Genomic DNA, 27,008 nt, shown 5'->3' with positions numbered 1-27,008 from the left:
CAAAAACGATTTACAACAAGCATTTACAATGCAATGGTTTTGCCTTTGTTAAAGTTTGAGCTTTTGGTATTGCTTTTGACAAATGGTCTTTTCTAACTTCTTTGAATTATGTGTAAAACGTGACTGGGAATAGGAATCGCTTGTACCGAAGCACCTCCGTGGCCCTCTGCAGTATGAACATATTCGGCATTGGATATATTGTATTATATAGTCTGCCGTCATCCCTGAAGATGCTAGGGACATTATAAGTGCCCGCAGTTTATTTTTGGTTCCTGTCTGCATTAGATGTGGCGAGTATCACCGTCCTGGAACTACACTCCTTTTTTCGGGGGGGGGGGGGGGGGTTGGAATGTCCCCCCCCTCCTTCCCCGGCCTCATCCAACGCCCTCCTTCTCCTTTCCCTGGGGGTAGGAGCGTTCCCGAGACCTCATTTTGTTTGCTTTAGATACTTGCCAAAGTGCCACCATTGCCTACGTTACGTTTCTTCTTGTGCTTGAGTGTCTGCCATTTATTGCAGTATTATACCTCTACTTGTACTTTGTACGCCTTTGTAACTTGAACACGTCACTTTTTCCTCCTGTAATGTACCGTTTGCTACCTCTTGTATTTTGTGTGCTCACAATTGTCACTTTTGCCTCATGTAACTTATCGTTTTCTTTCGTATTTTTTCTCTTGTAATTTTCTCCTCATGTATCATTATCTTCCTATTGTGACGCGCTCCGACACCTTCGGGTAGCATCCGCGCTATATACCAAAAATATAGCTGAGAATTTTGTCCACTTTTAGCTGCATCAACAGAAGACACACAAGTTCATCTACTTGATTTTAATGCATGGGGCTATAAAAAAAAGTCCAACAAAAAAATGGGTAACAAAATCAGCCCCTCTTCGGGCATAATGTTAGTTATGTCCAAGCCCACAGAAAGATTCTTACTTATTGTAAAATTATAGCAGTCACAAGCACCCCGGATAGACCGCAATACTTGCCCAGTCCCTGCATTTGACTGCACAAAATACCACATTTGTCGTCATCCTCAGACCAAGACATATTGGCTAAGCATTCCCCTTCCAACTAAAAAGAAATGAGTGCCTCAGTGAAAAATAAGTAACGAGTCTTCAATACTTGAAATGTAGCTGCATTTGGGATCAAACCCACCTCTCTGCAGAAATCCCAATAGGATAAACGCCGTAGGTAGAAAAGAAGGTTTACTTTTGCAAAAACATTCTCTCAAGAAGTGCAGCAATATTACAAATGTGTGCATCACACTTTTCAGGGCAGCTCGGTGTCAAACAAGAGTGATTACCAAGCTTAAAGGGTTGGCAATCATAAAACATGAACAAATAAAACATGAACAGAGTCACACTCACTGCTCCTCATATTTACACTCACTCTACCTCAGAATCACACTCTTCAGAGTCACACTCACTGTCCCTCAGATTTACTCTCATTGCCCCAAAAATTCACATTCACTGCCCATCAGATTCACACTCACCGTCCCTCAGATTTACACTCACTGCTCCTAAGAGTGACACTCACTCCACCTCAGGGTCACACTCACTGCCCATCAAATTCACATTCAGTGCGATTAAGAGTCACACTCACTGGACCTCAGAGTCACACTCACCACCCCTCAGATTCACACTCACTGCTCCCAAGAGTGACACTCACTTCACCTCAGGTTCACACATTAGACAAATGCATGCAAGCAATGCAACCTTGGAGGGTTCACTCATTGCACATTACACTCTCTCCACCTGACCGATGTCTGTACTCACTGCATCTCAGATTCTCAGAATGGCAGCCACACAACCTGCATTTTGTACTGCGAAGCCAAAAACTCTAACACCGGCTAGATCTAGGGTGTGAGGTACCACACGTCTGGAGTAAACACTAGAACTGACGGGAGTCCCAACCACCACACGCATAGAGGAAGCAACAAGAGAGGGAGTCCCAGCCACCTCACCGATTGAGGAAACCCAAGGGGAGCACCGGCAACCACAAGAAACCAAAGGAAGGAGGGTAGCTCGAGCCATTACATAGAGGAAACCACAGGAGATGTGGGGGGAGGAGGAACAGTCCCAGCCATCACTCACATTGATAAAACCACAGGAGAGAGGGGTGTCCAAGACCCCACAAGCATGGAGGAAACCACAGGAGAGGGAAGCTCCAGCCACCATGGGCATGGAGGAAACAGAGAAGAGAGAGAGGGTCCGAACCACCAGGGAATGGAGGAAACCCCATGAGGGACAGGCCGAGCTACCACACGCATGGGGGAAACGATAACAGACTAGGCTGGGAGGGAGGGGGTGCGGGGGGGGAAGAGTACCAGACGGATAAGCGCATCAGACACTGGGGGCTCCGGCAGCAGATGGAGCGGCTTCGGGGCACATCAGCCGAGGGAGGGGCAAAGGGTAGCCAGGCACAGGGAGGGTTAAGGACACGGCGACCCTCCCTCACTGTGCACACCAGGCCTCCAGACAGGAGCCGACGGCCGCCGTACACAAGGAATGCCCCTCCGCAAACGTTCACGGTCAAATTTTAAACACTACGTACCTACCAGGCAGCAATTCGCTCCGGAGCACCCCTCCAGTTCACAGTCCTACTGGCCCGGTGCGCAGCAGCACCACCCCACCGGGCACCATCTGCATTTACCAACAGCCCAGCCGCCGCCATTGTGTGCAGCCATCTGGGGCAGGGGCAGATTAACCTAACAACCGGCACAGGGGAGGGGTCCTTCCCTCACTGTCAAATAAGCCCATTGTTGTCTGGGGCGAGTACTTTCGACACACCCCTCGAAGGAGGGCCTACTTACAACTTTACATCACAAGATCACTTCTGATTAGCTGGTGCCGAGGCACCGCTGGCAAAGGACTGAATAACAGAGGCTTCGATGCAGGAAAACAAGACGTGATGCACCCGACACCGCCCTACAAAGACATGCAAAAAGATTTACAGCAATCTACCCCCAAAGCCGAGCCCATGCGATCCCGTGGCCTCTTTGCAGGCACTGCCACGTGGCTTGCTCATTCTTTGAGCAAAAGAGGTGCAGGTTGATGGAAAGGGCAGCAAGGTGTGGGCATGAGGGGCGGCAGAGTGAGGTAGCTCAGTGCGATAATAGGCACTAGCTATAAAGTTATAATTTGTAACTTAACGTGTATTCAAGAAAACGAAGATAGAAGCAAAACTCAGGAGGGTGGACATGGCCCCGAGCCCCTGAACCTGTCAGAACCCGATTACTCACACGCCTCAACTAACTACGCTGATTAGTGCAGCATGTGAAAACAAACATTGGCAAAGCAAAAATGTCTCACATGTTTTTTTTTTAACCATGTAGTACAACAACCCAACTTGGCTGAATAGTATACATGTTTTTAAAAAGCTATGAAGCAGTCAACAATGGCCGAACCAAGGTGCAGTTCTTTTCTTTGTTTTCAGTCATGTTGCTGTGCAACATGGATCAAAACCAATAGTTCTCACATAGTTGCGACCTACTGGCTTGCCTCGACGTAAAGTATACTCTTTTGGGATTAAGGGACATAACTGTGAGGCTGTTTGATCTGATATGGACTTGAAGCCAGCCCATTACTGCACACGTAGGGTTTATCTGGGGACTCTTGACGGCTTTCACGAGTTTTCAGCAGAAATGACACGGCGTTGCGCCGGGGCAATTTCACACGGGGTTTCTGCTCTTCTCTGCAGACTGAGCCTCTTCCACATTTGAGCGTTCAGCAACCGAGATAAATCCAGACTTCACTGCCTAGGCGACAAGTACGCTGCGGTTTCCTGCCACCACGACCAGACATATAAAACCCAGCTTTTTTGTTCTGGTTCTCAAAATATTGGTTAAAAAAAAAAGAACATCTGGATTTACACCTTAAGGTGTCGACCTCCACTAAGACAAATTACATTTTCATTTTACCCACTTGTATTAGTCCAATCAATCAGGATTTGTAGAGCGCGACCAATCACACGTGAGGGTAGCCAGGCGCTAGGACCCTGCGGAGGTCATAGAGCCAGATCTTGAGTGCTTTTCTGAATGTTGTGATAGAGTATTGGTTGTTACACAGATGGCCATACCTAAACAGCGTTTTCTTCATTCTAAAAAAAAAAAAATGAACATCCTAACAAAATGCATACTAATTCAGAATGCTGAAGTAGTTCTATCTAACCCGAAGTGCAGTGTACTAAACTTTCTTAGTTAAAAGTTCCTCTGGTCGCTCAATGTTTGAATCCAGTCTTTCGTTTTAGTTCTACAGGTGGTCAAATACGGGCTTCATTAAGACAGTGCTTCAAGTTGCAGACTTTGGAGTAGGGGATCCCGGTTCAAGCCTCGGCTCAACATTTTGGGATTATGGTAACATTACTAAATCTCCTGTGTGTAATAAAACAGTAAAGCGTATTGAAATTACAAAACTCTCCAATACGTTCAGGTGGGTCGAGTTTGGGCTATAGAAAAATGCCCCAAAAAAGAAAAAAAAATGCCTCAAATGCAGAACGCGGTACAAAAGGTGGTCGTGATGGACGGAGCATCTGAATCAAACACTCAGGCGGTTTTATTTACACTGTGACGTTTTCATCATTGCCGTTCAGTGTTGATGATGCTTGTTCACTTACCTCTCGTAAGGTGGGGCGGTGTGCCTACAATCTAGCCCCTACGTCACTCTGCCAAGCAGACCTCACTGATGAAGCGCTAAGAAACCAACACGTTTTTGCAGTGCAAGCTGAACAACAAAAAAACTGGAAAAATATAAAAAGAAACACATCTGCAGTAAGTCACTCACACCTGACGGAGAACAGCTTTAGAGCTCAAATTTTATTGGTTCCTTAATTGGCCTGGTGGCCCCCGGGCCCCACCCAGAGGGAGGCGAGCAGAACATTAGGACAAAGCGTTACCGTTCCCTTGAAGTCCTAAGTGTCTTTGAAAGGACCAGTGATAACTGCACAAGGGAAGTGCAGGGGACGGGGTTTACTGCTGCTCCAGGAATTCCGCAAGTATCTGCGATGCCACAAAAAGCCGGTGTGCGTGGGCCGGGGTGGGTTCCCAGAGCCCCCCTCCTCGCTGCACGCACGGTGGGTGCAGCCTCGCTGCCCCGGCCCGCCAGCAGCCCGGCTCCTCTTCAATAACCCCTCTCACACTCTGCCCAGGACACAGGAGCACAAAATGGCGCCTGAAAACAAGGGGCACTTGTGTTGCCAGCTCACTCTGAGGGCAAGGAACACCCCCGTCACACACGCCGCCTGCCACAGCCTCGCTGCGACGCTCGACTCCACCACAGCACACGGTCACACATGCAACAGTGGCTGTTGTCTGCTGGAGTACAGAGGGGCGAATGTCGCGCGCCAGTGACCCGGGATTTCCTGACTCCAGCACAATCCTCACATGAGGGATCTGGAGGCATTTCTCATCAGGTTGATTTTATGTAGTGTCAGCATAGTAGGTGTCATTCTAAAGGCGAGCCTGCTACTAACATCATCCGGAGGTTCGCCCAACGGGGCAAAACAGGTCTGTGATTGATGATCGCCTGTGTAAGGGGTGAACCCTTCCTTACCAAATAATGCTTCCTTCATGGAAATCCTCAAAAAGAAAAAAATCCACTCCTATGGATTGCAGCAAGAAGAAACTAGGGTCGACTGTGATGTCGGAGCGCTCCTTCTGTAAAGGTGATCGCTGTTGGTCCTTCTTCGAGGCTGTAGCCAATGGATGCGCGGCTCCAGCGATGACGTGGCCGGCTCGAGAACCACTCCTAGCGCGGCGGCACTGAGGGGGCTCGACCGCCTCAGCCAATGGGAGGGCAGCTCCTTCGTTATTGCTCTCCTGTGCCCCGGCGAGGTCCTAAAGTTATTCACGGCCCCGGGCAGCGGCGTCAATCAGGGGGGCCGCCGTAGTAGGAGGCGGCAGAGCGCTCGGGGTGCCATTAGTGCCTTACCAGATTCGGGGGCGTTCCCGAGGGCTTTTGGCTGACGTAGCGTGACGTCGCCAAAAGCCAAAGAATGTCGGGAACGCCCCCGTGTCTGGTCCGGCATTGACGGACAGGCCCCTCATCCAATGGCAAGGCTCCATTTACGGAGCCAGCCAATGAATGACGAGGGCCGAGCCAAAGCACACTACAATTCTCATCAGGTTTTCGCCTGCGCCGAAAAAGATGCGCAGAGCGCATCTTTTTGGCGAGGCAAAACCTAAAAAGGGGGTGGTGATAAACAGAGTGTCTGAGTTAAACAGACCACTCTTACCCAGTCCAAAGATCAGGGCTTGATCCATCACCGTTATTTATCTCACTGCCCCATCCCAGCTCAGAACCTGGCTATATGCAAATCAGTCTGTCCCTGGCCCAGTGCATCATGGGAACAGGGCAGACTAAACTACCAAGCCAATTCTTCACCAGAAAGGAGACAAGCTACCGGGGACCGGTTTCTGGCATTTCAGCCTTCTTCGGCCCGGCTTGCTTGAATCCTGATGGAGCAGTGAGAAAGGGACTCATGTCTGAGTATACCCTGCCACAACTATAGTGGCCAAAAACGATTTACAAAAAGGGGGTGGTGATGAACAGAGTGTCTGAGTTAAACAGACCACTCTTACCCAGTCCAAAGATCAGGGCTTGATCCATCACCGTTACTTATCTCACTGCCCCATCCCAGCTCAGAACCTGGCTATATGCAAATCAGTCTGTCCCTGGCCCAGTGCATCATGGGAACAGGGCAGACTAAACTACCAAGCCAATTCTTCACCAGAAAGGAGACAAGCTACCGGGGATTGATCTAGCCCTGATCTCTTGACTGGGTGAGAGCTTTCGGCTTAATTCAGAGACTCTGTCCCTCACCACCCCTTGTTGTCGAAGACGGCTGTAATGCCAGAAACCGGTCCCCGGGAGCTTGTTTCCTTCCCAGTGTAAGAATTGGCTTTTGTAGTTTGGTTTGCCCTGTTCCCATCATGCACTGGGACAGGAAAAGACTAATTTGCATAAAGCCAGGTTCTGAAACTGGGATGGTGCAGTGAGCTAAAAAACGGTGTTGGATCTAGCCCTGATCTCTTGACTGGGTGAGAGCTTTCTGCTTAATTCAGAGACTCTGTCCCTCACCACCCCTTGTTGTAAATATTTTTGTCCACCCTAAGCGTGGAAGGGTATTCTCAGATGTGAGACCCTTGCTCATTGCACCATCAGGATTCAAGCAAACCGGGCCGAAGACGGCTGTAATGCCAGAAACCGGTCCCCGGGAGCTTGTTTCCTTCCCAGTGTAAGAATTGGCTTTTGTAGTTTGGTTTGCCCTGTTCCCATCATGCACTGGGACAGGAACAGACTAATTTGCATACAGCCAGGTTCTGAAACTGGGATGGTGCAGTGAGCTAAAAAACGGTGTTGGATCTAGCCCTGATCTCTTGACTGGGTGAGAGCTTTCTGCTTAATTCAGAGACTCTGTCCCTCACCACCCCTTGTTGTAAATATTTTTGTCCACCCTAAGCGTGGAAGGGTATTCTCAGATGTGAGACCCTTGCTCATTGCACCATCAGGATTCAAGCAAACCGGGCCGAAGACGGCTGTAATGCCAGAAACCGGTCCCCGGGAGCTTGTTTCCTTCCCAGTGTAAGAATTGGCTTTTGTAGTTTGGTTTGCCCTGTTCCCATCATGCACTGGGACAGGAACAGACTAATTTGCATACAGCCAGGTTCTGAAACTGGGATGGTGCAGTGAGCTAAAAAACGGTGTTGGATCTAGCCCTGATCTCTTGACTGGGTGAGAGCTTTCTGCTTAATTCAGAGACTCTGTCCCTCACCACCCCTTGTTGTAAATATTTTTGTCCACCCTAAGCGTGGAAGGGTATTCTCAGATGTGAGACCCTTGCTCATTGCACCATCAGGATTCAAGCAAACCGGGCCGAAGACGGCTGTAATGCCAGAAACCGGTCCCCGGGAGCTTGTTTCCTTCCCAGTGTAAGAATTGGCTTTTGTAGTTTGGTTTGCCCTGTTCCCATCATGCACTGGGACAGGAACAGACTAATTTGCATACAGCCAGGTTCTGAAACTGGGATGGTGCAGTGAGCTAAAAAACGGTGTTGGATCTAGCCCTGATCTCTTGACTGGGTGAGAGCTTTCTGCTTAATTCAGAGACTCTGTCCCTCACCACCCCTTGTTGTAAATATTTTTGTCCACCCTAAGCGTGGAAGGGTATTCTCAGATGTGAGACCCTTGCTCATTGCACCATCAGGATTCAAGCAAACCGGGCCGAAGACGGCTGTAATGCCAGAAACCGGTCCCCGGGAGCTTGTTTCCTTCCCGGTGTAAGAATTGGCTTTTGTAGTTTGGTTTGCCCTGTTCCCATCATGCACTGGGACAGGAACAGACTAATTTGCATACAGCCAGGTTCTGAAACTGGGATGGTGCAGTGAGCTAAAAAACGGTGTTGGATCTAGCCCTGATCTCTTGACTGGGTGAGAGCTTTCTGCTTAATTCAGAGACTCTGTCCCTCACCACCCCTTGTTGTAAATATATATGATGACGAATGAACTGTTGAATGATTACTGCATGTCACTTACACGTACTCTTGCTTCTATCAACCAGCACGTGAAGGAAGCCCTTCCAGAGCCGCTGCAGGTCGAGGGGCACAAGTTCAAGCCCGGGGACTGGGTGCTCATTAAAGCATTCCAGAGGTCCAACTGTCTCCAAGCTCGCTGGAAGGGACCGCAGCAGGTGCTGCTCGCAACAAAGACAGCGGTGAAGTGCACCAACAACAAATCTTGGATCCACGCCAGCCATATAAAACTGGCACCTCCTGAGACTGCATCCAGCCAAGACCCAGGTCAGCAGCACATGCCAACACCAGAACTGATCAAAGAAGAAAAAAGGTACAATTTGAGATCTACAAAGAAGAAGGAGATGAAATGTCAGTAATTCTGGTACCTGATCTTCTGCAGGAAATAGATGAAGTACTACTATTAGATATTATCCTGACAGATATCTTGACAACAATTTTTGACTTTGAGAATAGCAGTGAAGAAGACAACGAAGTCGCACTCAGTTACCTTGAGGAAGTATTTAGTCAGCTAGAATACCAACTAATGCAAGATTTGAATAGTCTAGCATTACAAGAAGCCTTGAATAGAGTACTTGCTGACTGAGAAAAATAAATTATTGTATATTGCACACTACCACCAGGAATAACAGCCTGTCTGCATAACAGGAAGAGACTACAACAATTCATTAGGGAAGTTCTTAGTAAAAAGTGGGCCAATACAACGTTGAGTAGATGAACTGATCCAGGAGGTATTTGCGAGTCCTCCTGTAACTGCATAGTGCCCGTGCCACTGCAGTAATTAGTAGATGAACTGATCCAGAAGGTATTTGCGAATCCTTCTGTCACTGCGAGCACCCGTGCTGCTGCAGCAACCAGCAAAGGACTTTTTCCAGATCATCAGGACAGCCAGCTTCAGAAAGAAACATTTGGGGTGAGGTATAGTGGACACTCCTGTAAATGTAAATGTGGCTGCACTAACAATTGATATTCATGATCAAAGGGTCGTGCCTTATAGAAATTACATGCATATCTTTGGGAGGAGAGAAGTACCAAAAAATATTCAGAGACAATCTGAAATATTAACGAATAGCTGTTCGCAATATATTTTATACTACAGCCTCACCTTATATGTGTTTATGCTTTTTGTGTGTTTAGCTTATATTATAGTAAAGATTCATAGTGATAATTCACAACATAGTATCATCAATAGCACTACATCCAATTAAAGAAAGTATAAGAATAGATAGATAGATATGGATAGGGAAAATACAGTTCTAAAAATGAAGAGAAAATGGTACAAGTCTAAAATGTGCATATCTGGGGTGATATTCTGTCTGTTATTATTAGCATTAATTACTGTATATCTATTAGATGTGTTCTATCCCATGGAAAAGTTGATCTCAACGCCAACAACACCTGCTACAATACCTGCATACACTTTGTCACCTGAAGAAATAGCCCACAGAGAAGATATGCACCACAATTCCTTTGTGACTTTGATGCATCATACCAATAAGATATTAACAAGGGGAGATTGCTGGATATGTTTGCAATTCCCAGCTTCTGTAGACCAAAGTTTGCCCCTGGTTCAAGTCCCACTACCGTTTGCAGCATCCTGTTATGCCATTTACATAACAATAGTAAAAATAGAACTGATAGCTGTTTTGCAGAACTTAAAGAAAAGTACTGCTGGTGCAGGGGCAACTATGGCCCCACCTGCAGGAACATTATATAACAAATATATGGCAGATATTCTGACACTAGGGAACTGCACGGAAGTGATAGAACCAAATGCAACATTTCCCCTGTCTGACATCTTTACCCCGCTCTTTCCAAATAAGAATACAAGCATTAGGATAGCAGGCCCATCAAAAGAAGCAAATAAGAATATACCATTTTTGAAGTTAAAATTAAGAAAACACAACGCAATAGGGAGTATTTGTATTAAGAGTAATGGGACCTATCAGGTAGGAAATAGTACAAATTGTAACATGACATTTGAAATGACGGCCGGAAATATTAGCATTCCACTTTACGTAGGTGACTCAATTTATTTCATTTGTGGAGAGAAGGCTTATACATGGCTTCCAACAAATTGGGGTGGTTGTTGTCACCTAGGTTTTGTATTACCTGCTATAGCAATAAAAGAAGTTCGAAGGGACATGCAAAGACATGCACCACGGAGAGGCAGGAGAAGTGTGGATGTGGATCAAAGAGATACAGCATCACAGATAGCGGGTGACATATTTAAAGGAGTGATACCATGGATTGGTCCAGCTATCAACTCCAGAGATATACGTAGATTATCCAGGCTACTAGAAGCAACAATAAATGAAACAACAAGCATACTTGAAAATATTACAGTAGAGCTTCAAGCTGTGAGATTAGTTTCGTTACAAAATAGAATGATCCTCGACATGATGCTAGCAGAAAGGGGAGGAGTCTGTGCAATTATAGGGGCGTCCTGTTGCACCTATGTCCCGGACTCCTCTGTTACTGTCAGGGAAGCAATAAAAAGATTGCATCATATAGGTGTAGAAGCACATCAGGATTCTGGTACATGGGATATAGGAGGTTCACTTTGGAGTTGGTTGAGCGCATGGGGTTGGAAGATAGGAATGGCGTTCATAACAATTTTCCTACTGATAATAGGCTGTTGTCTATTAGTTAATTGCCTGCCAATGTGCTGTCAACTATTGGGACAGATGACAAAATGCCAAGTGAGGAAATTAAAGGAAAAAGAAAGAATGCTGATGCAAACAGTCACTACAGAGTTAATGAACATAGACATTTCTGACGATGATAAGAATGAACAATATAATTATTAAATTGTGATATGCTGCGTAATGAAATTATTTTAAACTGAGGTTCAAAGGGTCGGTTTGTAAAAGATTAAAAAAAATACGTTGGCCCTTATGGAGAGAAAACATTGTTTGTGAACCGTAGTTTATATTAATTTCTGTCTGTAACCTGCTTGCAAATAAACAGATCCCACTAGTTTTAATGAAATGATTGCTCCATGGTGCACGGCTGGTGCACAGAGGGTTAAATTAAGTTGTCTGAAATTCAGCTGAAACCAGAAAAGAAAGGCAGGTGAGCCTGTGCGTGCCCATTCTGTGGAAGCTCCAAATTGTTTAATGATTCACTAGCTTTCACCTATGTACCAGAGACAGTTCAGTCAGTTCAGCGAGCTTTTTCCAGGAATTGCTCGCTGACCTAGAATATGACAAGTTTAGCCTGTCCTTGCCTTGTTGTCCTAAAGAGGCAAAGTGTGTGCCCAGCACAGATAGCAAGTGCGTCATTGTGTGGGAAAGCAGAAAACACGGGCCACTGCTGATAAGTAGATCAACATTGTATATGAACATTTCAAGATAACCGACTAAGGCAAGGCTGACACGGGCCTCTGCCGATAAGTAGATCAACATTTAATGTGTACATTTCAAGATAACCGGCCAAGGCAAGGCTGAAAAGACACGAGATGGTGGTTTAAAGATTAACCTGTAGCTGCAGGGTCAGATGTGTCGCAAATAATGTAAAATGTGAACGTAGACATATTTTTGAAATGCACCTTGATACTGTAATGTACACGTGGATCTAATTCTAGCATGGTCACACCATGACGTAATAGTTAATGAACAACCTGTCAAGAGATTGTGAACATATATAAAGGCTGAATTCTCTCTGTGAAAATTAGATCACTTTGCAAACCTGCAAATTGTCTCAAGCTGCAGCTTTATTGGCAATAAAGCCACTTTCTTTTGAAACCTTGTGTGTGCCCGTCTTCATTGTCCCTATTAATAATTTTCATACTTTTACACTTATTATTTAAAATTGTCCTTATGCCTAACTTCACATTCTCTGGAATATTGTTGTATCGCCCTCCGGGCCCAGCCGGGCGATGGGTGCCCTCCTTCCCTTATCGAGCAGCTCCGCATTTATTGAATGCTGCCAATTTTACTATATTGGCAGATCTGAACCTCCATCTAGATGATCCTAAATGTACCAAAAGTCTGTCGCTCATAGCGGACTTACAAACGATAAACATACAAATATGTAACTCAGGTCCTTCCCATATAGCCTGTCATCTGCTAGATAATATTTTTCCTAACTTGCCTGACCTTAGTTGTGCCCCCGCCCTGCCTTTTGTTGTAGTTTTTGTTGTTGAAAGTAACGTCCTTTCCTCCGTCGATCTGTCTGGTGCCTGACAAAAGACTAGACGATGGGCAAAGCTCGATGTCCAGGCTTTTAACAAACCTCTAGTGGACAATAGGCCAGGTTTTGAACATTCTACTTCAGATCATTGTCTCATCCAAAATTGGATTCTACAAGCGGCAGATACACGTCTTCCTTTGTCCAACAAGTGCTCTAACAGACATCTGCCACCGCCCCATGGTTCACTGAGAAGCTAAAAAGTGAAAAGGCTAAATGTAAAACACTGGAAAGGTGCCGGAGGAAGCACTACAATGAAGACGCCAAAGTAGCATATAAAAAATCCCAAGTGAACATCATATTCTTTGTAAAGTAGCCCGCGCTGAGTTTTTCTAACACAAAATCCTCCAAGCCCAAAACTGCTCCAAAATGCTTCTCAGAGTGGTAAAAGAGCTATGCGGCTCGGAGAGCCCGACGATTCCTCCTGCTCTTACCGGCACTCAATGTAAAGAACTCGCTCCCTATTTCACGGATAAGGTTGAAAAGATGCATTCTCCACTGTTAAGTAAAACCTCTCAAGATAGTCCATCAGAGATCGAGACTCGTCCGAATGCTCTGCGCCATCCTGTGCGGACAGAGCACACCAACAATATTACATCCTCTGCATATTTGAGGCGAGGACCCCCTGGGAACCGAGCTCCTTTAACCACCTCTTGGCAAGGCAAGCATTGCATCTGGTCCCCCCTGTGACTTACTCCACACTCATGTGTTTAAACAGCTGGATACTTCAATACATTTGACAATAAAGTAACTTCTTCATGCATCTTTACAAGAGGGTATAGTTCAGCTGGAATTGAAACATGCTATGGTGCTCCCTCTTTTAAAGAAAGCCAATCCTGACCCTGCTATTCCAGCTAATTTTGTTCCATTTCGTTGCTTCTTATCTTTGCAAAAATTCTGGAAAAGCATGTTAATGGTCAGGGGACCCCTTTTATTGAATCTCAGAACTTTCTTCATACGTCGCACCCAGGGTTCAGAGCTGGTTACTTCACTGAATCCCCTCTCCGAGGAGTCACTGAAATGTTAAGGCACCAGTTAGATGAGGGTGAACCAACGGCACATATCTTGCTGGACTCAGTGTCGCGTTTGACACGGTGCTCTCCCTCAATGTTACCTCTACGATGCTTTGAAAAGGCCCCAAAATGACTTTAAAGAAATGCAAATCAATCCAATACAACAAAGGCCACCGGAGGAGGTGGAAATAACTTACAGAATCACCCAGTTTGAGGAGCAGCTGCTGCAGGATCAGAAGGTCACGGCAGATCATGAATCGTGTGTTTGCGATCTGGACTACAGCCTGGCACACCACATGGGACGCAGCAACACTCCCAAAGAGCTGTGAAACGTTGATGCGCACGTTCAGAGGCTGATCTGAGGAAAACAAACAAGGACTTGGAGTCATCAGGAACTGCACTTGTGCTCCAGCAGAAGGACAATAAGCGAGCTTCTGAAATCTTCATGGACGAAGTATCGCAAATGTCATCCAGTCACACAGCCCTCCACATCATCATCAAGGGACAGCTGGGAGATGCAGAAGACCGTCTCCTCCTGCATTACTGCATTACTGCTGCCTCAATGCACAGCAGGGGTCCTCAATGTTTCACCTGTGAGGCCATCCTGGGGTAAACTGCGGAATGCTGAGGGTGGGAGAAGATTCTTAAGGTCCTGACTACAATGAATGCTGGGGGTGGGACGGAGGACTGGTGGGGGACCGGTGAAGAGTCTTAAGCTCATGACTACAATGAATGCTGGAAGTGGAATGAGTGGGACGGAGGACTGGTGGGGGACCGGTGAAGAGTCTTAAGCTCATGACTACAATGAATGCTGGGGGTGGAATGAGTGGGACGGAGGACTGGTGGGGGACCGGTGAAGAGTCTTAAGCTCATGACTACAATGAATGCTGGGGGTGGAATGAGTGGGACGGAGGACTGGTGGGCGACCAGTGAAGAGTCTTAAGCTCATGACTACAATGAATGCTGGGGGTGGAATGAGTGGGACGGAGGACTGGTGGGCGACCGGTGAAGAGTCTTAAGCTCATGACTACAATGAATGCTGGAAGTGGAATGAGTGGGACGGAGGACTGGTGGGGGACCGGTGAAGAGTCTTAAGCTCATGACTACAATGAATGCTGGGGGTGGAATGAGTGGGACGGAGGACTGGTGGGGGACCGGTGAAGAGTCTTAAGCTCATGACTACAATGAATGCTGGGGGTGGAATGAGTGGGACGGAGGACTGGTGGGCGACCGGTGAAGAGTCTTAAGCTCATGACTACAAGGAATGCTGGGGGTGGAATGAGTGGGACGGAGGACTGGTGGGGGACCGGTGAAGAGTCTTAAGCTCATGACTACAATGAATGCTGGAAGTGGAATGAGTGGGACGGAGGACTGGTGGGGGACCGGTGAAGAGTCTTAAGCTCATGACTACAAGGAATGCTGGGGGTGGAATGAGTGGGACGGAGGACTGGTGGGGGACCGGTGAAGAGTCTTAAGCTCATGACTACAATGAATGCTGGGGGTGGAATGAGTGGGACGGAGGACTGGTGGGCGACCGGTGAAGAGTCTTAAGCTCATGACTACAATGAATGCTGGAAGTGGAATGAGTGGGACGGAGGACTGGTGGGGGACCGGTGAAGAGTCTTAAGCTCATGACTACAAGGAATGCTGGGGGTGGAATGAGTGGGACGGAGGACTGGTGGGGGACCGGTGAAGAGTCTTAAGCTCATGACTACAATGAATGCTGGGGGTGGAATGAGTGGGACGGAGGACTGGTGGGCGACCGGTGAAGAGTCTTAAGCTCATGACTACAATGAATGCTGGGGGTGGAATGAGTGGGACGGAGGACTGGTGGGGGACCGGTGAAGTCTTAAGCTCATGACTACAATGAATGCTGGGGGTGAAATGAGTGGGACGGAGGACTGGTGGGCGACCGGTGAAGAGTCTTAAGCTCATGACTACAATGAATGCTGGGGGTGGAATGAGTGGGACGGAGGACTGGTGGGGGACCGGTGAAGAGTCTTAAGCTCATGACTACAATGAATGCTGGGGGTGGAATGAGTGGGACGGAGGACTGGTGGGGGACCGGTGAAGAGTCTTAAGCTCATGACTACAATGAATGCTGGGGGTGGAATGAGTGGGACGGAGTACTGGTGGGGGACCGGTGGAGAGTCTTAAGCTCATGACTTCAATGAATGCTGGGGGTGGGACGGAGGACTGGTGGGGGACCGGTGAAGAGTCTTAAGCTCATGACTACAATGAATGCTGGGGGTGGGATGAGTGGACGAAGGACTGGTGGGGGACCGGTGAAGAGTCTTCAGCTCATGACTACAATGAATGCTGGGGGTGGAATGAGTGGGACGGAGGACTGGTGGGGAACCGGTGGAGAGTCTTAAGCTCATGACTACAATGAATGCTGGGGGTGGGATGAGTGGGACGGAGGACTGGTGGGGGACCGGTGAAGAGTCTTAAGCTCATGACTACAATGAATGCTGGGGGTGGAATGAGTGGGACGGAGGACTGGTGGGCGACCGGTGAAGAGTCTTAAGCTCATGACTACAATGAATGCTGGAAGTGGAATGAGTGGGACGGAGGACTGGTGGGGGACCGGTGAAGAGTCTTCAGCTCATGACTACAATGAATGCTGGGGGTGGAATGAGTGGGACGGAGGACTGGTGGGGAACCGGTGGAGAGTCTTAAGCTCATGACTACAATGAATGCTGGGGGTGGGATGAGTGGGACGGAGGACTGGTGGGGGACCGGTGAAGAGTCTTAAGCTCATGACTACAATGAATGCTGGGGGTGGAATGAGTGGGACGGAGGACTGGTGGGCGACCGGTGAAGAGTCTTAAGCTCATGACTACAATGAATGCTGGAAGTGGAATGAGTGGGGCGGAGGACTGGTGGGGGACCGGTGAAGAGTCTTAAGCTCATGACTACAATGAATGCTGGGGGTGGAATGAGTGGGACGGAGGACTGGTGGGGGACCGGTGAAGAGTCTTAAGCTCATGACTACAATGAATGCTGGGGGTGGAATGAGTGGGACGGAGGACTGGTGGGCGACCGGTGAAGAGTCTTAACCTCATGACTACAATGAATGCTGGGGGTGGAATGAGTGGGACGGAGGACTGGTGGGCGACCGGTGAAGAGTCTTAAGCTCATGACTACAAGGAATGCTGGGGGTGGAATGAGTGGGACGGAGGACTGGTGGGGGACCGGTGAAGAGTCTTAAGCTCATGACTACAATGAATGCTGGAAGTGGAATGAGTGGGACGGAGGACTGGTGGGGGACCGGTGAAGAGTCTTAAGCTCATGACTACAAGGAATGCTGGGGGTGGAATGAGTGGGACGGAGGACTGGTGGGGGACCGGTGAAGAGTCTTAAGCTCATGACTACAATGAATGCTGGGGGTGGAATGAGTGGGACGGAGGACTGGTGGGCGACTGGTGAAGAGTCTTAAGCTCATGACTACAATGAATGCTGGAAGTGGAATGAGTGGGACGGAGGACTGGTGGGGGACCGGTGAAGAGTCTTAAGCTCATGACTACAAGGAATGCTGGGGGTGGAATGAGTGGGACGGAGGACTGGTGGGGGACCGGTGAAGAGTCTTAAGCTCATGACTACAATGAATGCTGGGGGTGGAATGAGTGGGACGGAGGACTGGTGGGCGACCGGTGAAGAGTCTTAAGCTCATGACTACAATGAATGCTGGGGGTGGAATGAGTGGGACGGAGGACTGGTGGGGGACCGGTGAAGTCTTAAGCTCATGACTACAATGAATGCTGGGGGTGAAATGAGTGGGACGGAGGACTGGTGGGCGACCGGTGAAGAGTCTTAAGCTCATGACTACAATGAATGCTGGGGGTGGAATGAGTGGGACGGAGGACTGGTGGGCGACCGGTGAAGAGTCTTAAGCTCATGACTACAATGAATGCTGGGGGTGGAATGAGTGGGACGGAGGACTGGTGGGGGACCGGTGAAGAGTCTTAAGCTCATGACTACAATGAATGCTGGGGGTGGAATGAGTGGGACGGAGTACTGGTGGGGGACCGGTGGAGAGTCTTAAGCTCATGACTTCAATGAATGCTGGGGGTGGGACGGAGGACTGGTGGGGGACCGGTGAAGAGTCTTAAGCTCATGACTACAATGAATGCTGGGGGTGGAATGAGTGGGACGGAGGACTGGTGGGGGACCGGTGAAGAGTCTTAAGCTCATGACTACAATGAATGCTGGGGGTGGAATGAGTGGGACGGAGGACTGGTGGGGGACCGGTGAAGAGTCTTAAGCTCATGACTACAATGAATGCTGGGGGTGGAATGAGTGTGACGGAGGACTGGTGGGGGGCCGGTGAAGAGTCTCAAGCTCATGACTACAATGAATGCTGGGGTTGGAATTAGTGGGACGGAGGACTGATGGGGGGCCGGTGAAGAGTCTTGAGCTCATGACTACAATGAATGCTGGGGGTGGAATGAGTGGGACGGAGGACTGGTGGGGGCCGGTGAAGAGTCTTAAGCTCATGACTACAATGAATGCTGGGGGTGGAATGAGTGGGACGGAGGACTGGTGGGGGGCCGGTGAAGAGTCTTGAGCTCATGACTACAATGAATGCTGGGGGTGGAATGAGTGGGACGGAGGACTGGTGGGGGCCGGTGAAGAGTCTTAAGCTCATGACTACAATGAATGCTGGGGGTGGAATGAGTGGGACGGAGTACTGGTGGGGGACCGGTGGAGAGTCTTAAGCTCATGACTTCAATGAATGCTGGGGGTGGGACGGAGGACTGGTGGGGGACCGGTGAAGAGTCTTAAGCTCATGACTACAATGAATGCTGGGGGTGGGATGAGTGGACGAAGGACTGGTGGGGGACCGGTGAAGAGTCTTCGGCTCATGACTACAATGAATGCTGGGGGTGGAATGAGTGGGACGGAGGACTGGTGGGGAACCGGTGGAGAGTCTTAAGCTCATGACTACAATGAATGCTGGGGGTGGGATGAGTGGGACGGAGGACTGGTGGGGGACCGGTGAAGAGTCTTAAGCTCATGACTACAATGAATGCTGGGGGTGGAATGAGTGGGACGGAGGACCAGTGGGGGACGGGAGAAGATTCTTAAGCTCATGACTACAATGAATGCTGGGGGTGGAATGAGTGGGACGGAGGACTGGTGGGGGACCGGTGAAGAGTCTTAAGCTCATGACTACAATGAATGCTGGGGGTGGAATGAGTGGGACGGAGTACTGGTGGGGGACCGGTGGAGAGTCTTAAGCTCATGACTTCAATGAATGCTGGGGGTGGGACGGAGGACTGGTGGGGGACCGGTGAAGAGTCTTAAGCTCATGACTACAATGAATGCTGGGGGTGGAATGAGTGGGACGGAGGACTGGTGGGGGACCGGTGAAGAGTCTTAAGCTCATGACTACAATGAATGCTGGGGGTGGGACGGAGGACTGGTGGGGGACCGGTGAAGAGTCTTAAGCTCATGACTACAATGAATGCTGGGGGTGGAATGAGTGGGACGGAGGACTGGTGGGCGACCGGTGAAGAGTCTTAAGCTCATGACTACAATGAATGCTGGGGGTGGAATGAGTGGGACGGAGGACTGGTGGGGGACCGGTGAAGTCTTAAGCTCATGACTACAATGAAGGCTGGGGGTGGAATGAGTGGGACGGAGGACTGGTGGGCGACCGTTGAAGAGTCTTAAGCTCATGACTACAATGAATGCTGGGGGTGGAATGAGTGGGACGGAGGACTGGTGGGCGACCGGTGAAGAATCTTAAGCTCATGACTACAATGAATGCTGGGGGTGGAATGAGTGGGACGGAGGACTGGTCGGGGACCAGTGAAGAGTCTTAAGCTCATGACTACAATGAATGCTGGGGGTGGAATGAGTGGGACGGAGGACTGGTGGGGGACCGGTGAAGAGTCTTAAGCTCATGACTACAATGAATGCTGGGGGTGGAATGAGTGGGACGGAGGACTGGTGGGCGACCGGTGAAGAGTCTTAAGCTCATGACTACAATGAATGCTGGGGGTGGAATGAGTGGGACGGAGGACTGGTGGGGGACCGGTGAAGAGTCTTAAGCTCATGACTACAATGAATGCTGGGGGTGGAATGAGTGGGACGGAGGACTGGTGGGCGACCGGTGAAGAGTCTTAAGCTCATGACTAAAATGAATGCTGGGGGTGGAATGAGTGGGACGGAGGACTGGTGGGCGACCGGTGAAGAGTCTTAAGCTCATGACTACAATGAATGCTGGGGGTGGAATGAGTGGGACGGAGGACTGGTGGGGGACCGGTGAAGAGTCTTAAGCTCATGACTACAATGAATGCTGGAAGTGGAATGAGTGGGATCGAGGACTGGTGGGGGACCGGTGAAGAGTCTTAAGCTCATGACTACAATGAATGTTGGGGATGGAATGAGTGGGACGGAGGACTGGTGGGGGACCGGTGAAGAGTCTTAAGCTCATGACTACAATGAATGCTGGGGGTGGAATGAGTGGGACGGAGGACTGGTGGGGGACCGGTGAAGAGTCTTAAGCTCATGACTACAATGAATGCTGGGGGTGGAATGAGTGGGACGGAGGACTGGTGGGCGACCGGTGAAGAGTCTTAAGCTCATGACTACAATGAATGCTGGAAGTGGAATGAGTGGGACGGAGGACTGGTGGGGGACCGGTGAAGAGTCTTACGCTCATGACTACAAGGAATGCTGGGGGTGGAATGAGTGGGACGGAGGACTGGTGGGGGACCGGTGAAGAGTCTTAAGCTCATGACTACAATGAATGCTGGGGGTGGAATGAGTGGGACGGAGGACTGGTGGGCGACCGGTGAAGAGTCTTAAGCTCATGACTACAATGAATGCTGGGGGTGGAATGAGTGGGACGGAGGACTGGTGGGGGACCGGTGAAGTCTTAAGCTCATGACTACAATGAATGCTGGGGGTGGAATGAGTGGGACGGAGGACTGGTGGGCGACCGGTGAAGAGTCTTAAGCTCATGACTACAATGAATGCTGGGGGTGGAATGAGTGGGACGGAGGACTGGTGGGCGACCGGTGAAGAATCTTAAGCTCATGACTACAATGAATGCTGGGGGTGGAATGAGTGGGACGGAGGACTGGTGGGGGACCAGTGAAGAGTCTTAAGCTCATGACTACAATGAATGCTGGGGGTGGAATGAGTGGGACGGAGGACTGGTGGGGGACCGGTGAAGAGTCTTAAGCTCATGACTACAATGAATGCTGGGGGTGGAATGAGTGGGACGGAGGACTGGTGGGCGACCGGTGAAGAGTCTTAAGCTCATGACTACAATGAATGCTGGGGGTGGAATGAGTGGGACGGAGGACTAGTGGGGGACCGGTGAAGAGTCTTAAGCTCATGACTACAATGAATGCTGGGGGTGGAATGAGTGGGACGGAGGACTGGTGGGCGACCGGTGAAGAGTCTTAAGCTCATGACTAAAATGAATGCTGGGGGTGGAATGAGTGGGACGGAGGACTGGTGGGCGACCGGTGAAGAGTCTTAAGCTCATGACTACAATGAATGCTGGAAGTGGAATGAGTGGGATCGAGGACTGGTGGGGGACCGGTGAAGAGTCTTAAGCTCATGACTACAATGAATGTTGGGGATGGAATGAGTGGGACGGAGGACTGGTGGGGGACCGGTGAAGAGTCTTAAGCTCATGACTACAATGAATGCTGGGGGTGGAATGAGTGGGACGGAGGACTGGTGGGGGACCGGTGAAGAGTCTTAAGCTCATGACTACAATGAATGCTGGGGGTGGAATGAGTGGGACGGAGTACTGGTGGGGGACCGGTGGAGAGTCTTAAGCTCATGACTTCAATGAATGCTGGGGGTGGGACGGAGGACTGGTGGGGGACCGGTGAAGAGTCTTAAGCTCATGACTACAATGAATGCTGGGGGTGGGATGAGTGGACGAAGGACTGGTGGGGGACCGGTGAAGAGTCTTCAGCTCATGACTACAATGAATGCTGGGGGTGGAATGAGTGGGACGGAGGACTGGTGGGGAACCGGTGGAGAGTCTTAAGCTCATGACTACAATGAATGCTGGGGGTGGGATGAGTGGGACGGAGGACTGGTGGGGGACCGGTGAAGAGTCTTAAGCTCATGACTACAATGAATGCTGGAGGTGGAATGAGTGGGACGGAGGACCAGTGGGGGACGGGAGAAGATTCTTAAGCTCATGACTACAATGAATGCTGGGGGTGGAATGAGTGGGACGGAGGACTGGTGGGGGACCGGTGAAGAGTCTTAAGCTCATGACTACAATGAATGCTGGGGGTGGAATGAGTGGGACGGAGTACTGGTGGGGGACCGGTGGAGAGTCTTAAGCTCATGACTTCAATGAATGCTGGGGGTGGGACGGAGGACTGGTGGGGAACCGGTGAAGAGTCTTAAGCTCATGACTACAATGAATGCTGGGGGTGGAATGAGTGGGACGGAGGACTGGTGGGGGACCGGTGAAGAGTCTTAAGCTCATGACTACAATGAATGCTGGGGGTGGGACGGAGGACTGGTGGGGGACCGGTGAAGAGTCTTAAGCTCATGACTACAATGAATGCTGGGGGTGGAATGAGTGGGACGGAGGACTGGTGGGCGACCGGTGAAGAGTCTTAAGCTCATGACTACAATGAATGCTGGGGGTGGAATGAGTGGGACGGAGGACTGGTGGGGGACCGGTGAAGTCTTAAGCTCATGACTACAATGAATGCTGGGGGTGGAATGAGTGGGACGGAGGACTGGTGGGCGACCGGTGAAGAGTCTTAAGCTCATGACTACAATGAATGCTGGGGGTGGAATGAGTGGGACGGAGGACTGGTGGGCGACCGGTGAAGAATCTTAAGCTCATGACTACAATGAATGCTGGGGGTGGAATGAGTGGGACGGAGGACTGGTGGGGGACCAGTGAAGAGTCTTAAGCTCATGACTACAATGAATGCTGGGGGTGGAATGAGTGGGACGGAGGACTGGTGGGGGACCGGTGAAGAGTCTTAAGCTCATGACTACAATGAATGCTGGGGGTGGAATGAGTGGGACGGAGGACTGGTGGGCGACCGGTGAAGAGTCTTAAGCTCATGACTACAATGAATGCTGGGGGTGGAATGAGTGGGACGGAGGACTGGTGGGGGACCGGTGAAGAGTCTTAAGCTCATGACTACAATGAATGCTGGGGGTGGAATGAGTGGGACGGAGGACTGGTGGGCGACCGGTGAAGAGTCTTAAGCTCATGACTAAAATGAATGCTGGGGGTGGAATGAGTGGGACGGAGGACTGGTGGGCGACCGGTGAAGAGTCTTAAGCTCATGACTACAATGAATGCTGGGGGTGGAATGAGTGGGACGGTGGAATGAGTGGGACGGAGGAATGAGTGGGGGACCGGTGAAGAGTCTTAAGCTCATGACTACAATGAATGCTGGAAGTGGAATGAGTGGGATCGAGGACTGGTGGGGGACCGGTGAAGAGTCTTAAGCTCATGACTACAATGAATGTTGGGGATGGAATGAGTGGGACGGAGGACTGGTGGGGGACCGGTGAAGAGTCTTAAGCTCATGACTACAATGAATGCTGGGGGTGGAATGAGTGGGACGGAGGACTGGTGGGGGACCGGTGAAGAGTCTTAAGCTCATGACTACAATGAATGCTGGGGGTGGAATGAGTGGGACGGAGGACTGGTGGGCGACCGGTGAAGAGTCCTACGCTCATGACTACAAGGAATGCTGGGGGTGGAATGAGTGGGACGGAGGACTGGTGGGGGACCGGTGAAGAGTCTTAAGCTCATGACTACAATGAATGCTGGGGGTGGAATGAGTGGGACGGAGGACTGGTGGGCGACCGGTGAAGAGTCTTAAGCTCATGACTACAATGAATGCTGGGGGTGGAATGAGTGGGACGGAGGACTGGTGGGGGACCGGTGAAGTCTTAAGCTCATGACTACAATGAATGCTGGGGGTGGAATGAGTGGGACGGAGGACTGGTGGGCGACCGGTGAAGAGTCTTAAGCTCATGACTACAATGAATGCTGGGGGTGGAATGAGTGGGACGGAGGACTGGTGGGCGACCGGTGAAGAATCTTAAGCTCATGACTACAATGAATGCTGGGGGTGGAATGAGTGGGACGGAGGACTGGTGGGGGACCAGTGAAGAGTCTTAAGCTCATGACTACAATGAATGCTGGGGGTGGAATGAGTGGGACGGAGGACTGGTGGGGGACCGGTGAAGAGTCTTAAGCTCATGACTACAATGAATGCTGGGGGTGGAATGAGTGGGACGGAGGACTGGTGGGCGACCGGTGAAGAGTCTTAAGCTCATGACTACAATGAATGCTGGGGGTGGAATGGGTGGGACGGAGGACTGGTGGGGGACCGGTGAAGAGTCTTAAGCTCATGACTACAATGAATGCTGGGGGTGGAATGAGTGGGACGGAGGACTGGTGGGCGACCGGTGAAGAGTCTTAAGCTCATGACTAAAATGAATGCTGGGGGTGGAATGAGTGGGACGGAGGACTGGTGGGCGACCGGTGAAGAGTCTTAAGCTCATGACTACAATGAATGCTGGGGGTGGAATGAGTGGGACGGAGGACTGGTGGGGGACCGGTGAAGAGTCTTAAGCTCATGACTACAATGAATGCTGGAAGTGGAATGAGTGGGATCGAGGACTGGTGGGGGACCGGTGAAGAGTCTTAAGCTCATGACTACAATGAATGTTGGGGATGGAATGAGTGGGACGGAGGACTGGTGGGGGACCGGTGAAGAGTCTTAAGCTCATGACTACAATGAATGCTGGGGGTGGAATGAGTGGGACGGAGGACTGGTGGGGGACCGGTGAAGAGTCTTAAGCTCATGACTACAATGAATGCTGGGGGTGGAATGAGTGGGACGGAGTACTGGTGGGGGACCGGTGGAGAGTCTTAAGCTCATGACTTCAATGAATGCTGGGGGTGGGACGGAGGACTGGTGGGGGACCGGTGAAGAGTCTTAAGCTCATGACTACAATGAATGCTGGGGGTGGGATGAGTGGACGAAGGACTGGTGGGGGACCGGTGAAGAGTCTTCAGCTCATGACTACAATGAATGCTGGGGGTGGAATGAGTGGGACGGAGGACTGGTGGGGAACCGGTGGAGAGTCTTAAGCTCATGACTACAATGAATGCTGGGGGTGGGATGAGTGGGACGGAGGACTGGTGGGGGACCGGTGAAGAGTCTTAAGCTCATGACTACAATGAATGCTGGGGGTGGAATGAGTGGGACGGAGGACCAGTGGGGGACGGGAGAAGATTCTTAAGCTCATGACTACAATGAATGCTGGGGGTGGAATGAGTGGGACGGAGGACTGGTGGGGGACCGGTGAAGAGTCTTAAGCTCATGACTACAATGAATGCTGGGGGTGGAATGAGTGGGACGGAGTACTGGTGGGGGACCGGTGGAGAGTCTTAAGCTCATGACTTCGATGAATGCTGGGGGTGGGACGGAGGACTGGTGGGGGACCGGTGAAGAGTCTTAAGTTCATGACTACAATGAATGCTGGGGGTGGAATGAGTGGGACGGAGGACTGGTGGGGGACCGGTGAAGAGTCTTAAGCTCATGACTACAATGAATGCTGGGGGTGGGACGGAGGACTGGTGGGGGACCGGTGAAGAGTCTTAAGCTCATGACTACAATGAATGCTGGGGGTGGAATGAGTAGGACGGAGGACTGGTGGGCGACCGGTGAAGAGTCTTAAGCTCATGACTACAATGAATGCTGGGGGTGGAATGAGTGGGACGGAGGACTGGCGGGGGACCGGTGAAGAGTCTTAAGCTCATGACTACAATGAATGCTGGGGGTGGAATGAGTGGGACGGAGGACTGGTGGGCGACCGGTGAAGAGTCTTAAGCTCATGACTACAATGAATGCTGGGGGTGGAATGAGTGGGACGGAGGACTGGTGGGGGACCGGTGAAGAGTCTTAAGCTCATGACTACAATAAATGCTGGGGGTGGAATGAGTGGGACGGAGGACTGGTGGGCGACCGGTGAAGAGTCTTAAGCTCATGACTAAAATGAATGCTGGGGGTGGAATGAGTGGGACGGAGGACTGGTGGGCGACCGGTGAAGAGTCTTAAGCTCATGACTACAATGAATGCTGGGGGTGGAATGAGTGGGACGGAGGACTGGTGGGGGACCGGTGAAGAGTCTTAAGCTCATGACTACAATGAATGCTGGAAGTGGAATGAGTGGGATCGAGGACTGGTGGGGGACCGGTGAAGAGTCTTAAGCTCATGACTACAATGAATGTTGGGGATGGAATGAGTGGGACGGAGGACTGGTGGGGGACCGGTGAAGAGTCTTAAGCTCATGACTACAATGAATGCTGGGGGTGGAATGAGTGGGACGGAGGACTGGTGGGGAACCGGTGGAGAGTCTTAAGCTCATGACTACAATGAATGCTGGGGGTGGAATGAGTGTGACGGAGGACTGGTGGGGGGCCGGTGAAGAGTCTTAAGCTCATGACTACAATGAATGCTGGGGGTGGAATGAGTGTGACGGAGGACTGGTGGGGGGCCGGTGAAGAGTCTTAAGCTCATGACTACAATGAATGCTGGGGGTGGAATGAGTGGGACGGAGGACTGATGGGGGGCCGGTGAAGAGTCTTAAGCTCATGACTACAATGAATGCTGGGGTTGGAATTAGTGGGACGGAGGACTGATGGGGGGCCGGTGAAGAGTCTTAAGCTCATGACTACAATGAATGCTGGGGGTGGAATGAGTGGGACGGAGGACTGGTGGGCGACCGGTGAAGAGTCTTAAGCTCATGACTACAATGAATGCTGGAAGTGGAATGAGTGGGACGGAGGACTGGTGGGGGACCGGTGAAGAGTCTTAAGCTCATGACTACAATGAATGCTGGGGGTGGAATGAGTGGGACGGAGGACTGGTGGGGGACCGGTGAAGAGTCTTAAGCTCATGACTACAATGAATGCTGGGGGTGGAATGAGTGGGACGGAGGACTGGTGGGCGACCGGTGAAGAGTCTTAAGCTCATGACTACAATGAATGCTGGGGGTGGAATGAGTGGGACGGAGGACTGGTGGGCGACCGGTGAAGAATCTTAAGCTCATGACTACAATGAATGCTGGGGGTGGAATGAGTGGGACGGAGGACTGGTGGGGGACCAGTGAAGAGTCTTAAGCTCATGACTACAATGAATGCTGGGGGTGGAATGAGTGGGACGGAGGACTGGTGGGGGACCGGTGAAGAGTCTTAAGCTCATGACTACAAGGAATGCTGGGGGTGGAATGAGTGGGACGGAGG

At 50.4% G+C, this 27,008-nt stretch overlaps 1 protein-coding gene across 1 annotated transcript in view; it reads right to left on the bottom strand.

The window, feature by feature from the left end:
• Positions 1–27,008, bottom strand: part of NUP160 (nucleoporin 160) — a 498,934-nt gene that overhangs the window by 283,379 nt on the left and 188,547 nt on the right. The window contains exon 17 of the mRNA XM_086959753.1: positions 13,927–14,087. Within this exon, the coding sequence (XP_086815879.1) occupies positions 13,927–14,087 (161 nt within the window). The remainder of the gene's footprint in view (positions 1–13,926; positions 14,088–27,008) is intronic.

This window comes from Lissotriton vulgaris, chromosome 2_2, assembly GCF_964263255.1.
Source record: "Lissotriton vulgaris chromosome 2_2, aLisVul1.2, whole genome shotgun sequence".
Taxonomy (NCBI): domain Eukaryota; kingdom Metazoa; phylum Chordata; class Amphibia; order Caudata; family Salamandridae; genus Lissotriton; species Lissotriton vulgaris.
This window is presented reverse-complemented; position numbering and strand designations above follow the sequence as displayed.